We start from the raw sequence: 14,402 nt of genomic DNA, 5'->3' as shown, positions 1-14,402 counted from the left end.
CTCCCTGCTGCCACTTGGTACCCATTAACTTGGATGTTTCGTTCCTTGCAGTCTTGGAGCTCAGTTAACCCCGATTTCATCCAAACGCGGCACCGCATTCTAGAGTGTTGGGCTACTTGGAGACCCACAGACCCACCCACACACGTGTGCGTGTGTACACACAGACACGCATTTAGCGTGGTTAGATGTCCATGAGCTGTGTGGAGACACGGACCTGGACACCGTCAGGGCAGGCGTGTGGGGACTCGGAGAGGTTTCTGAACGAGAACCAGGCCTCTGCTCTTCCCCGAGACTTTACATCAGGTGTGACCTTGGCCTTTCAGCGGTGGTCACTGCATGTTTTCACGTCAGCACTGACGAGAACAACCATCCAAGAATTTGCAGCCGCAGAAACTGTTCCAAGTGTAACCGCCCTCCCTGCTCTGTGAATGACACGTGGGATGAGGTTCCCCGTGAGGACACACAGGTGGCCGTGTGATCGCCAGTCCTCTCCTCCTGGGCCTCAGAGCAGGGGAGGCCTCCGCTCCGCAAACGGCCTGTTTTAGGTCCCTGCCTTCAGGACCACCGCAACCCATTCCCCAAGGGCACATCAGCCCCACTGCCCAACGGTGCATTGAGGATGACCCGGCTTCGGGGGCCGCCCGGGGCTGCGTCTCCTGTACCTTGCCTGCCAAACGTACCAGGGTACAGACCACCAAGGCCCTCTCTGTCCCCAGAGCCCCGCTCCTGCTCAGACCCTGAGCCCCTCCGAGGCTCCTCTGGGCCCCACTGTGCCCAGACCCCACGGACCTGGTCCAGGCTTAGAGGGCCGACTGGAGCCTCTATCCCCGACTGGCTCCCCAAGTGCAGGGTCACGTCCTGGACAGTGCCGTCACAGAGGGGGCACTGGTACAGGATTCCTGGTCAGGAGTCTGGGGTGGTTCTGGCAGGGGCCACGGTTTAGGAGTCCTGAGGTTCAGGGCACTCGCGTTTTCTCAGAGAAGCCGTGTCCCCACAGCAGCCGAAGCGTCAACAGGTTCCACGGGAGCGCTGGCGTGTGCTGCACGGGCCCCTGCGCTTCCTCGTTACCTCTGAGAGTCGGAGGAACCAGGGGCCTGTCCCGGGGGGTCGTTTAGGGGTGTGCACGTGAGCAAAGGCTTCCTCCTTCTGTGGGATTGAAGCTTCTGGTTTGTGGCAAGACTTCAGTGGGACACGTGAGGTCTGTTTCATGGTGTCTCCGTGTGACTTTTCGTGCTCGCCTTGCTGTAGTGGCTGCACACGCGTCAGCTGCAGGAATTTAGTAAACACTGGACTAGAGACACTGAGCTCGAGCATGGCGTCCGGTGACCCGGTGACACTACAAGCCAGTTGGCGACTGAAGTTTGATGAGTTTTGCTCACCGTCTGCCCTTGTGCTCTGCTCACTCCCCGTGCATCTGTGGCGTGCTGGTTACCTTTACCACGTGAACAGACCACCCTGTACTGTGCGCCGCGTTTGCCCAATCATGGGTCTGCCTGGGCAGTTTGGTGGCTGTCCATATCTGGCCAGGGGACAGCACCTCTGTGAGCAGGTGCTCATGCCCCACACCCCAGCCCTGTGTTCATGGCGGGGACTGCCCAAGGGCAGGGGCGAGCATGCTCCAGTCTCTGCTGGCACTGGATGCACGGCCACCCTGCAGCAGGCACAGCTGGGGACGGTCACCTGCCCAGCCCGGGTCCGTCGGTGGGACATATGCTCTGCCCCTCGTGGTACAAGCTACAGAGTCACCTTAGGGGGCGGCGGGGTGACAGGCCTGCAAACGAGGACCTGGCCGTTGTTTCAGGTTGCAGGAACAGCGTCTCTTCCAGAAGGACTGGAGGGGGGAGGGGACAAGAGCAGCACAGAACTCGTGACCATCGTTGTGCAGAGTGCAGGCTTGCGCATCAGAGGCCGTGCCTGCCCCCACCAACCCAGCGCTGATCTGACCCGGAAGCAGATCCTGAATCTGGCCTATCCCAGGAGCGGGGTGCTGGGCAGCCTCCTGCGTGTGGCGTCCAGTCTGAGCAGCTGGCAGAGCTCCTGCACTGCGGCCATCACCTCTTTCATGTGCCAGCTGCACCCTGTTTCTGTCGCCGGTAACTGCACACCTCACCCCTGGTTTCTCTGACTGACTTTGAGGGGGTCGACCATCGGAGTCCTGCACGACAGTCAGGCAGTGGGGAGGAAGGTGGGGTGGGGCAGGCAACGGGGATGGGCAGAAGAAGACCAGCCGGAAGTCCCTGACGAGTTTGAGAAGCGGCGGGGGGCTTAGATGGTGAGGGCAAACGGAAGGCCCGCCTGAGGCTTCATCCTGTGTGAGCCCAGCTAGATGGCACGCTGGGAAATGCAGAACCGGAGCCGGGCAGGCCCGAGGTTGCTGGGACATAGGGGAGCGCAGGAGAGGTCTAGGGCGGGGACTGCTCTGCTGACATTGCCCTGACGGACAGCAGCGTTGCTGGGGCGTCCGCACCCATGGAAGGCAGGCCACGCGGCATGCCCAGCGGACACTCAGGGCTGGTTGCTAACACTGCGGGGGGCGGGGGTGTAACAAACGTAGCGCCCACCCCAGTGCAGGGCCACCACTGTAGGGCGCACGGGAGACAGGCCCCGTGGGAACCCGTGCCTTCTGCACACCCGAAGCTGCTGGGAAAAAAAAAGTCTTTTAGAGAGAAAGGACGAGGGAAAGGTGGGTGCAGTCCAGGCTGCCCGTCAGGGGTCCAGGTCACCTCTTGGATATCTTCATTCCTGGGCCGGGAAAAGCAGGCCGAGTCCACCTGCCGGAGACCAAGTGACAGTGTGGCTGCGAGCCGGGCCGGCGAGACATCCCTGGGGTCCTGTGATTTGCGGGGGAGAAAGGGCGCAGCCCTTTCTCTCCCCTTCGGACAGGGGAGAGAAAGACCTGTCCGGCCCTTTGCGGGCCTGGTTCAGAAAGGGGCCACATGCAGTGCGGGCCTGAGGCCAGTTTGGGCCACTCGGGGTTTTCCTGTGCGTGTCCTCAGATGCCTGTGTCTCTTCATTTGCTTTTTAAGTGAGCGCTGAATGGGCAGTGGCTTGAGGCCCGCAGGGAGCGGGACCTTGTTTGCGAGTGGCCCCTGAGCCGGGACGCACCTGAGGGTAAACTCGTGGGGGGGTGGGGGCCGCGCCAGGAGGATGCCAGGAGGACGCCAGGGAGGAGCAAGGAGAAGGGACACATGCCTGAGGGGGCGGGGCTGACTGAGGGGGCGGGGCCGTCAAGTGGCGGGGCGGGACAGGGGTTGGGCATGGGGCGCCCAGGGAGGCGCTGCCTGGAGAGCTCCCTCCTGTGCTCTGTCCAGTGTCCCTCCTGTGTTCCTGCTGCCGAGAGCGGAGCCCCACGCCCTGGGTGCATATCCGGCCTACAGGCTTCTGTGTGGGCGGGAGTGGGAAGTCCCCGAGTGCACCATCCTCGTGTTCCTGCTCCGCAGCCTGCAGGATTCCTGTCCCATGCAGTGGGTGGCAGTGGGTGCAGGCTGGGCCCCGAGGCTCTGCCCTGCTGCTGCGTGTGGATCACCTCTGTGTTACTGCCAAGAGGTGTCCAGACCCACCAGGCAGGAGCTCCCGCGCCAGCAGTGCCCAGCGTGGGCCCAAGGACATCAGCCTCCACGGGCCTCTTTCTCCCTGGGGGACGGGTGGGGAGGCCCAGGGGGGAGGGGGAGGGGCGTGTCCACATTTCCAGTGTGAGTCCACCTGCCTTCATCCACCCTTGCAGTCTGCGTCACCGTGGTTAGGTCGCATCCCGCGTGGCCCAGTGACACCCTATAACCTGGCTAGACAGGCTGAATCCTAGTCCTGACTGCTCCCTCCCCACGTGCCCTTGCTGTGTAAATGTGTCCCTCCACTGGGGAAGTGGGGGAGGGTGGCCCCATGCTCACGGACCCCTTCTGCGTGTTCTAGGGAGTGAGCAGCAGCCTGCCCCCATCTGTGCCCCAGGCCAGCAGACACTCTGTGACAGGTCCTTCTGTGACGGGTCCCTCTGTGGCAGGTCCCTCTGTGACAGGTTCCGTTTTGCCTGGACCCATCTCACTTCTGTGGAACACATTGTTGTCCCCTTCCTCCAGAGAACTAGCAGGCGGTGTCCCCAGATCGTCTCCCCTTGCCGAGCTGCTGCTGGCTGCTCTGCGCCCGGGGTGCCTCCCACTCCCTCCCTGCAGCGGCAGTGGGACGGCTCAGGGACTTGGCGGGTGACACTCGCCTGCCCGCTCCGCCTGCTCAGCTCACTGCTCAGCTGCTCAGCTCAGCCCCACCGCCTCCCCCCTCAGCCATGTGCCCTCCACAGCCTGTGGAATGCGAGCGGCCCAGGGCCGGCCCCCAGAGCTCCTGGCCCACCAGGCACAGAGCTCGCTGAGCCCGGCCACCCGGACAGGCCTGCCAGCCGGCGCCACTGCCGCCCCAAGCCCACCGGCCAGCCAGGCCCAGGGCAGCCGCAGCCCCGTGAGGGTGGCGCCGGGCCCGCCCATGCGAGCCGACATGCGGCTCAGGGAGCTGTCCCTGCGCCAGGACCCCGACCTGAGGCAGGAGCTGGCCTCGCTGGCCCGCGGCTGCGACTTCGTGCTGCCCTCCCGCTTCAAGAAGAGGCTCAAGGCCTTCCAGCAGGTGCGGTCGGTGGGGTGTCTGCTGTGTGTCTGGCTGAGTGGCTCCCGCCTTGTCCCCCGCCCTGGGACCCAGGGGGCTGCTCATATTCCCGGGGCTCCCCCTCTGTCCGTGCTTCTCACAGAACAGCTCCCATCACGCTGACAACAAGGCAGCCCCTATGGCCTCTGCGGTTGGCGGGGAGCGTCCCTTACAAAGAGCTCCCCCATCTCCAGCCCACGGCATGCACCGTGTGCCCAGGAAGCTGACTTCAGGGTTGTGGGCTAGGGTGGTCTGCGGAGAGGGCCGAGCTGCCCGCCGTGGCCTGAACTGTCAGGGGCGTGGGGACAGCGCCCTTTGTCAGCTGGCGGAGCGTGGCCGCTCCCCGGGTGGGTAGGGTCTCTGTGACACCACGGCGCCGTCAGCTGTGCTGCGTTCCCAGCGATGCTGTGTGACTCTGCGTCGGAATGCACATCACTGCACGTGAACGCACAGCGCTCCACGACCTGCTGACGGGCTCTTAGGGCTTCTTTTGAGACATTCGTGTAGCGTACTTGCTAGAGTGGACAGTTCAGTGCCTTTAGTGACTAATTAGCTTTCGAAGTTCCTGCTGATTCTCATAAGTACGCAGAGAAGTGAAACAGGTCTTCGCGTCTGTACCTCGCATGCGTTTTATGAATTAGTTTAAGGGGACCGCGTCACTTAAAAGGATGAGCCTGCACATGACCTCTCTGCAGTCACTCTAACCAGAGGCTGTTGCTGTGCGGGCCCCCCCCCTCCCCTCCACCCGGGGGCCCGGCACAGGACCCTGATGTGGACCAGGGCTCACACACACTCCCAAATGTCCTGCGTCTTGCGTTATAGACTTTGGCATATTAAACACTTGGAGTTTTTCTCTGCGAAGAGTGAATATCGTATCGTGGCCCCCCCCCAAAAAAAGCCAATCAAATCAAACTGCGTTGTTTGGTGGGAAAAAAGACCCACTTTCTGCTGATATTTTAATCAGAATTTTTTCTCAGATCACATTTTAGCTTTTACAGCTGTTGCGTGTTGTCTGTCCTCTGCACTGCCGTCTTTGAAACTGTCTGCCAGCGGGTCATGGTGGTGTCTGTTTCGTTTCTAAGGAGACTCTGTTTAAACTCGTCTTAGTTTGGAGACCTCAGAAGTGGCGTCTGACGCAGGCTGATCTTGTTTTCGGCAGCAGGAAGCCGGTGTTTGGTTGTTGTCTTCCTTCGTGCATGGTCGCTAGGATGTGTGGTGGAGTCGGAAATCCTGCCTCCCACTTCCTTCGCTGCGACTTGATGTGCAGGGGTTCCCAGGAACCCCAGAATCTGTTCGTGAAAGTCTGTGTTATTTTAGGATGGCTGTTTATTTTGCAAAATTCAATTTTGGGGAAATACATTTTATGAAGTTCTTTAACAGGAAGTTGTTCCGTATTAAAAATACGTTTCAGCGGCATTTTTCAGGAAAGACAAGGTACGCTCTATAAGGCGAGTGCTTCCTGACACGCAGGGGACGAAGCGCACGGCTCTTCTCCCTCGGGGACGGGGAAAACCTGCCTGGCTTCTCCCCAGGACGTTTGAGTGTGGATTCGGGACACAGCCGTGCCTGGGTCACAAACGTGCGTGGTAGAGGGAGGCGGCGGGAGATGGGGCGCTGCGGGATACGGGCCAGTGTGGAGGAATGGGGGGCGGTGCTTCCGACCGACAGGACAGCCCAGCCGGCCCCCTGGGGGCTCTCCCGGCTCCTGCAGCGTCTGCCCACCCACCCCGCCCGGGACTATGGGGCCACCATGCATGGAGCCTCCAAGAATCCAACGTGACGCCCTACGGCATCCCTCAGACCTTGTCCGAGGTCAGATGGCGGCACTTCCGCCCCTGCCCGAGGAGGCCCTGGCCTTCCCGCCACGAGTCTGCGGCGCTGTCCACGGACTGCACGCTGCATGGCGCCTCTGCTTCCCCCGTGGCTGTCCCCTTTGCCTTGGTTCAGCCTCCTGCAGGGCCCTTGGGGTGATACACAGACCCCAATGCACCATCCCCCCGTGACAGTCCTGGACACTGAGCTGACCTCTCCTCCACGTGGGGACAGCCCAGCCTTCCAGTCTGGCTGCCCAGGACACCAGGTGGGGTCACAGTGCTGAGCAGGTCACAGGCCCAGCATGGTCCCAGCACCATGCAAGGAGAGCCGTGGACACTCCCCCGTCCAAGCTCCAGGACCCCAGAGTGTCACTGCCCATGAGGCTGTGGATGCGGATGCCTCTCGCATGCCACTCACTGTCAGCTACATGGTGGTGGCACGCCTTGCTCATGCTCTCCAGCCTCCTCTCCTGGACTTCGTGTGGAAACACAGTGTCGGCGCGCGTCTGTCTGTCCTCGCCCTGGGTGCATGCCCGTTGGGCCTGTCCTTGGGTCTTAGGCATGGAGCAGAGCTGCCGTCCCTGTGGCCAGGCCAGGTGGGGACCCTGCTCAGCCGGGCTCCCTTGTCCACGTCAGTGCTCACTCTCCAGCCCCCCTGGGCTCCTGGGAGCTCAAGACGCCCCCAGAACCTCCTCTGCTTTGCGTGTCCGCTCCAAGCCTCCAGGGATCTTTAGAGACCTTTGTACAGGGCCTGGCTCTCTCATCCTTGTCTTTGGCGCCTCTGTTTTAGACTTTGGCCCTCGGCTCTTCTCGTCCAGTGCGGTGTTTGCGGGTCCACGTGGCAGACCCCGTCCCTGCCGCTGTACGGGGCCCGTGGAGCCAAGAAGAGCCCACAGGGCAGGGGTGGCACCCTCGCTGGCCCCAGACATGTCACGAATGCTCATGCTGCTGGGCATAGCTCCCAGTTCTGCCCCGGCCATCGGGCTCTGCCGCTGCCGCTGGCCTTGGGGGCCCAGCCAGGGACCCCGTGGAGGTGTGCGGCCTATGCCCGGCACATGTCCACCGGCCTGCCTGGGCCCTGTGCTCCCCGCTCCCGGCTGCTGCCCGTGCTGTGTGCTTGGAGCTGCAGCAGGGTCTGCCCCACGCGCCAGCACCCCGACCCTCTGCGGCCGGCGGTGTCGCCAACTGCACGGCCCACGCGGACCGCTCGTGCAGCCGACCTGCGCCCCGGACTCCGACTCCTTGCGGAGACGTCGCTTGCTCCCGCGAAGGCCGCTTTGCACTCGAGCACGCGTGTTGGCGCTGCGTGCTCTGGGAGGCCCGCTGGAGTGTGCGACTCCCAGAGTTGGGACACGGTGCCCTGCACAGAAGTAGCTGTGAGGCTGGTGTCGTCTTCATCCCTGCTCGGGGGAGCTGCTCCCCGGGGCAGCAGGGCGCGGACACGGGCGCCCCGCCCCAGGCCGAGCTGCGCTGGGATTCCCACACGCGCACGCTGGCTGCTCTCGTGGTCTCTGTGGTGTCCCGCCACGGGACAGGCACGCTGGCCACAATTCCTGCACAACCTGCTGAGCCCCCTCCTCGTCCGGGTGTGGCCAGCTCCCAACTGTGTCCTGTGTGTTGGAAAAGAATGTCCCACAGCTGTGCCGGACCACGATCTATTTATGTCCCGGAGACTAAGCCTGCAGATGTCCCGTGTCCACAGCCTGCTCTGTTTTTTGTTGTCCAGTCAGCTCTGTCACGGGTGCCTAAGGTGTGGGCCAGGCCCGGGCACCGATGCCGGTCGGGGTGGGTTCCAATGGGAGAGGTGCTGCGTTGTCTGTGGAGGGTGCTCTGGTGACCTGCGGTGGCAGTTCCTGAGAAGGGGCTGTGGGGGTACGGGGGCGGGGCATCACCAGTGTGTTGGAAGGGACACGTGGCACCGATCCAGGGCAGCCTTCCTGCCGTGGCAGCGCGTCCGGCCAGGGCTGCTGTCTCAGAGCAGCAGAAAAACGTCGTGCGGCTGAGTGTCCATCAGACCCCAGCTGCCAGCCCTGTGGCTGCCCTGTCCCGGCACAGAGCTCCGTCCCCCCGCCCCCGTCGGGCTGCCTCGTGGGGCAGGGGGCCTTCTCAGCTCCTCGCCTGTATCCCCCATACGTCTGCGTTTCCCGCTCTGGTATTCTCTCTGTGCCCAGACGGGATGTAGGGTTCCTGTGCCCAGACTGTCCAGGCTGCACCCTCTTCCTGCATGGCCCGGCCCTCCTGCCTGGAGCACGGCAGACCCCTGAGCCTGGCGCCTGGCGTCCGTCCACCTGTCTGCTGGCCCTCCTGTCCCTCCCCCCTCACGTGTCCATCAGCAGGCACAGGCTTCTCATCTCACAGCCTAGCAGGGTCATTCAGACCCTACAGAGCCCTTGGTCACAGCTTTGCGAGCAAGCAGCATGCGATCGGGTGGGCTTTATTGGAGCTCCCGGCATGGCTGTGGACCGTCACCAGAGAAAGCAGACATAGAAAGTGACCACAAACGTAAAACTCCGGCACAGTAACAAACACCACAAACCACATAAAAAAGACAAGCGGTGCCTGGGGACAAAGGGGCAGCCTGTCCAAGCCAGAAATGTATGGTGCCCTGGACGCTGGTAGGAAAAAGCAGGAATAGTGGGCCGAGCACGTGAGCGGAGCGTTCGCAGGGAAGGAGTGTCAGGGGTGCACACGAGAAGGCGCTGGAGCCGAGTTCTCAGGACCGAGGGGCGCAGAGAGGGGACCAGCGCTTGGCTGCGCATGTCGGGCTGGCCCCGTCCCCACGTGGCACGCATCCACCTGTGGCCTGGGCGCGAGGGGACACCGCAGTCGTGGCGGGAAGGTGGCGTGAGCACTGTGACGTGTGTGGGTGTGGGCGAGCCTTCGAGCGCTCCGGGCGCGTGGGAGCCCAGCCTGCCGGGGCTCTGTGGGGCTTCTGCCGCCGCTCACAGTTCAGCGGCGCTCAGCACGCGCGCGGCCTGTGTGGCGACGGCTCACCGCTGGGACCGTGATCCGTGCAGAGCCGTCGCTTTGTGGCCACGGGGCAGGAGCTGCCCCTACGTGCCCGCAGTGCCCGGCACTGGGCATGAGTGACGCCGGTCATGGCGCTGGGACAGGATGTCCTCCCAGGACAGCCCCCCCCCCCCGGGCCGCCTGGGCGTGGTGGACTCAGCAGCTCGCTGCGGCCCGCTCGGGTTTGCCGCCGTCACCCAGCGGGGCCAGGCTGTGTGACGGCCGCTGGGGGAGCTTGGACCTGCCCTGCCGTGCCCAGGAGCTTCCTGCTGTCCGGGGGACACACAGGACCGTCCGTGCCTGAGCTGGACCGAGCACCGTCCCACAGCCTGTCATTGGGTCCCCCGTGCAGCCCGGGGAGGTGAGGTCCTGTCCCAGGTCGCAGGAGTGCAGAGCAGAGCCCCCTGCACTTGCCTGGGGGCGGGGGCACTGGGGTGGCCCGCACCCTGGCATCTGAGGGTGTGAGGCGGCGGTGGGTGCTCCGCTCGGTGACAGGCACTCGGCACGAGGCTCGGGGCGGTGCGAGCGCCCCGGGCTCCACAGAGGCCCGTGTGGGCCTCGGCTCCGTCAGGCGCGCCGTGTCCGTGCAGGTACGGCCCAGCCACGCCCCTGCCTGCCACTCTGCGTCTCCCCTGGTGTCTCTGTGACTCCCGCACACCTGGGGCTGCGGGTCCCGCGTGGCCCTGTGTGGCCATGTGCCTTGACACTCACACACCGTGTGCTAAGAGGTCTCTGTCGCGCGCATGCCCCCCCATGGTCCACCTTGTGAGCTGACGCCAGCCCCGTGTGTCCCCGTGGCCTCGGCCATTCGTTTTTCCCACCTCACTGCCAGGACCCCTGGCCGTCCCTGCAGCCTCAGGCTGTGGCTTCATGTCCCCAGCTGCACAGAGCGCGGGGCGGGATGGACGGGGCGTCCACAGACGAGGCCGTGCCACCCCGTCGCCGCCGGTCAGCGATGCCCAGATGCATGCTGTGCAGTCCATGAGCCGCGACGTAGGGCAGCCGCTTGTGGACGGAGAAGGCCGCTGGGTCTGCAGAGCCTCGGCCCGTCCCCGCCTCGTGGTGCCCCCAGCCCGCCCGGTGCCGGCTCCCGGGTGACCCCCAGCAGGCGTTTCTCAGCCGTCCTGAGCAGGGGCTCCGGGTGGGGTAGAAGCACTTGCGTCCACAGCACCAGCTGCCCCGTCTGCACAGTGCACTGTGACGTCCAGGCGCCAGGGGATCTCACGACTCAGCCAGATGCTGTGACGTCGTCAGCTTTGGATCTGGGCAGCTCTGGCCACACACTCACCGTTGTATGCTCCCTCCCATGTCCGGGCAACAGGAGGACCACAGGGCTGCGGTCCGTTCTGGGCGGGCCGCCCGCAGTGTGGGGAGGCGCACACGTGCCCAGCCTCTGGGACATGCGGGTGGCAGCGAGGACAACAGCCGTGCGTTCCAGGCGGGAGGGCCCTGTCCCCGCTGGGAGCTTCGGCTGTCCACGGCCCACCTGAGGGGACCCTGAGTTCCCAGGGGACTGCGGGGCACGTCCTCCCCAAGGCCCAGGCTGGGGCCCCACGCGAGGCGCGGTGGCGTGAGGCCCGGCAGTCGCAGGTGGCACCCACGGGCAGGCAGGTGGTAGCCTCCCCTTATGGCGGCTGTCACTGGAGTCGGCCTGCGGGGCTGCGGGATGTCTCTGAGCAAAGTCGGGTCGGGCGGGCTCGGTGTGGTCCCCACCACACCACGTCTGTCCCTTAGCCGTAGCGTGAGAGGCGCGTCAGCCTTCCCGGTTCTAACGTGGCTGTCGCCTGCTCGTTTCAGGTCCAGGCGAAGAAGGAGGAGCCGCTGCCGCCCGCCAGCAGCCAGAGCATTCCGGCCTTCTACTTCCCCCGAGGCCGGCCGCAGGGCACGGCGCACGTGGAGGCCGCCATCGCCACCGTCGAGAGGACCTTCGCGCAGTTCCCGCACGAGCGGGCCACCATGGAGGACATGGGCCGAGTGGCCAGGGTGCGTGCGTCGCATGCAGCTCGCGTGTCCCGCGCCTCGTGTGTCCCGCGCCTGCGTCAGGCGGACGCTCGCCCAAGCGATCGCTGCAGCCGCGAACACCGAGCACGCGCAGCAGCTGCCATTAGCCTTGTCCCGGACACTGAGGACCGCTGAGGGACGTGGCCCCACTGTCCCCCCCTTCCCCTGGGCGTGGCGGTGTGGACGGGGCACAGCCTGTCTCTGCACCTCGTGACCCGCGTCTTGCCATCGGGCGTGGCGTCCGGGGCCCTGAGCCCGGGCCCTCCGTCCCCGTGTGCGATTTTCAATGGCAGCTCAGGGCTCACACTGTGCGCGTCGTCACGCAGTGCGGCATTTTCTCCTACGACTGTTCCCATGAGAGCCGTGTTGAGGCGCAGATGCGGCATGGTTACGCGGCCCTGTGTGGCAGCCTGGGCCAGGAGCACACGGACCCCTGCGGTGCCTGGGCTGGCAGGGCCCGTGCGCCCCGCGTTGGTCTGCACGCCCCCCACCCACGCGCTCCCCGCTCCACGTCACGTCCCGCTTCCCCTTGAGCTGCCTCAGAAAGTGCTGCTGCGTGGCGTTAAGCACGCCTGGTCATCCGGTCTTCCCTGTGCCTCCTGTGGCCCTGGGAGCTCTGTCGTCTGTCTCTCCTTCCCGCCCCGCCCCCCGCCGCCGCGTCCCCTCCTGTGCAATGGCGCCATGTTCGGACGCTGGCCCTCTGTCCACTGTGTATCATGAGAAGCTTCTGGTCTGTGAGCAAACTAACCTCGCACACGTCCCTTTGCTTTCAAGGCTGCGGGGTTGACGTTCCCTTTTCTGGAGCAGCTTTTTTGCCGTGTAATTCACAACCACACAATTCACCCTCTTCGAGGGAACGAGTCAGTACTTTTTAGTGGATTCAGTTGTGCAGTCATCACGACTACAGTTCTGCCACCCCGAAAAGAAACCCCGTACTCCGCCTGTCATCCCAACCGCCTTATCCCTCCTGTGGGAAACCCCTAACCACCTCGCGTGCGCATGCGCGCTTTGGCTGCCTCAGGTCATCGGAGTCTCCCGTGTGCTGTCGGGTCCGGCGTCTCTCTCGGGCACGTGTCCAGGCCGCGTGCCCGAGCCCACTCCCCCCGCTGCACGGCGTGCGTGCGTTTCTCCACCGCCGGGCGTTGCAGACGTCGGTGCCGATGTTCACGTTTCTCTGCGCCGTGCTCCCCCGCAGTGGGATGGACGCGTTGCTGGTCACACTGGTTTAGCTTCCAGTGTCACATCCAAGAAATCACTGCCGCATCCAGGGTCAGCGGTGAGCGCTCGCTGTCTGCGCGCTGCAGCTCTCGCAGCTGTCTCGGTCTGGTGGACGCTCACGTGTCGGGTCCAGTTCACCGTCTGCAGGGGAAAAGTCCGCCACCGTTCTTCCCAAGCTGCGGGGTCTCGGCCCCTGCGCAGGGAACCGGCTGACCGACGTGCCAGGTTCAGTTCCGGATTCCGAGTCTGGGCCGTGGCCCGTATCGTCGTCCAGCGCCAGCTCCACACGGATCTGCCGCCTCGGCCTCATGCCAAGCTCCGAAGTCGGGATGTGTCAGGCTCCGACCGTGGCCTTCCAGGTCGACTTTTAGGTTTGGGCTCCCTCGCAAGGCCACGTGGATGTTAGTGTCCGCTTATCACTTCCTGCAGTGGTGCAGCGGGGTCCCGGTGGGGGCGTGTTGCTCTGGAGATCATTTGGGGGGTTGTGGTGTTGACTTGTCCTCCGCCTGTGTTCCTGGAGGCTCTTCCCATCCCGTCAGAGTTTCACTTGCCTCAGAGAAGGTTTTGTAGTTTTCAGGTATAAGTTGCATGTCTTTTGTTTAATTTGTTGCAAAGTATTTTATCATTTGCCCATTTTTATGCTGTTACAGGTGAAATTTATTTTCAGACTGCTCACTGCAGGTGTTGAAAACTGCAGTTGATTTTCATGCATTGATCTGGTACCGACAGCCCTTCCGAACTGTGAGCTCTGTTGTTTCCGGCGCGTCCTTCGGGGTTTCATGGGTCCGTCATCTCGTCGCCTGTGCAAAGACTTGTCTCAGCTGCTCCCTCCCAGCGTGGGCGCCTCGTGCATCTTCGTCCCCTCTGTTGTCATTCTTTCGATTCAGTGCGCTAATACCGGCGTTAATTGTTCCAGCAGTGAAGCCGCCTTGCAGTCCTGGAGTAAATCCCCCTTGGTCATGGCGTGTCACCTTCTTATGTGGTGCTGGATTCTGTTTGCTGGCATTTTGCTGAGGATTTGCGCAACTGCATTTCTGAGACGCTGGCAGTTTCCTTGTTGCTCCTGTGTCTGCTTCGGGTTAGGGTAGCACTGGCCTTAGCACGTGTGGGGGCAGGGTTCCCTTCTGTTAGGGACGGCGTTTTCTAAAGCATGTGGAAAGTTTTGTTTCATAAGTTTGTGGAAACACACATGGTTTTAAGGTCAAATCTAAAAAGCAGGCATCTTCAGCTGGGCCCACGTTCTGTCCGTCTGTTGACTGTTTCTTTCCTCCCTGGTCAGTGAGAGGTTTCCTAGCGTTGCTTGTACTGTTGTTGAAGTTTAACGCGTGCAGATGCGAACCCGCGCACGCAGGTGAGCACGTGCCCACGTTTAATTTCTCCCCTTGGATAAGCAGTAGCGTACTAATCTACCCCTGGGTGGTTTTGGTGAACGTGACATCTTGGAGGTCACTGCATGTCACTACGGGCAGGCCTCACTTTGCTCCACAGTCTGGAACCGTGAAAATGGCCGTGGAGTCAGTCTCACTCAGTGGGAAAGATTTTGAGTGTTTTGTAACATTTAAAGTGTTTGTTAAAACGTTAAAAACTGTCTTATGGTTGGTTATAGATGTGTAAAAAAGTGAAAAAATACTCAGGCCGACGTTTAGTGCCTGGCCTTGACCCTCGACAGAATCAGCAGCTCTCCGTTCCTGTCTCAGTGGACAGCGTGGCAGAGTCCACCTGGGCCTGGGCCGT

At 63.1% G+C, this 14,402-nt stretch overlaps 1 protein-coding gene across 3 annotated transcripts in view; it reads left to right on the top strand.

Annotated features, from left to right (window-relative positions):
• PPP2R3B (protein phosphatase 2 regulatory subunit B''beta) overlaps positions 1–14,402 on the top strand; it is a 34,106-nt gene that overhangs the window by 4,927 nt on the left and 14,777 nt on the right. For 2 of the 3 annotated variants that reach the window (XM_023526276.1, XM_011385774.2), the window contains exon 2: positions 11,247–11,432. The exons of the other annotated variant lie outside the window; for it this stretch is intronic. In XM_023526276.1, the coding sequence (XP_023382044.1) occupies positions 11,247–11,432 (186 nt within the window). The remainder of the gene's footprint in view (positions 1–11,246; positions 11,433–14,402) is intronic. 3 annotated transcript variants of the gene reach the window in all.

Source organism: Pteropus vampyrus, unplaced genomic scaffold, assembly GCF_000151845.1.
Source record: "Pteropus vampyrus isolate Shadow unplaced genomic scaffold, Pvam_2.0 Scaffold787, whole genome shotgun sequence".
Taxonomy (NCBI): domain Eukaryota; kingdom Metazoa; phylum Chordata; class Mammalia; order Chiroptera; family Pteropodidae; genus Pteropus; species Pteropus vampyrus.
The sequence above is the reverse complement of the archived record's forward strand: the minus strand, read 5'-3'. Positions and strand labels throughout refer to the sequence as shown.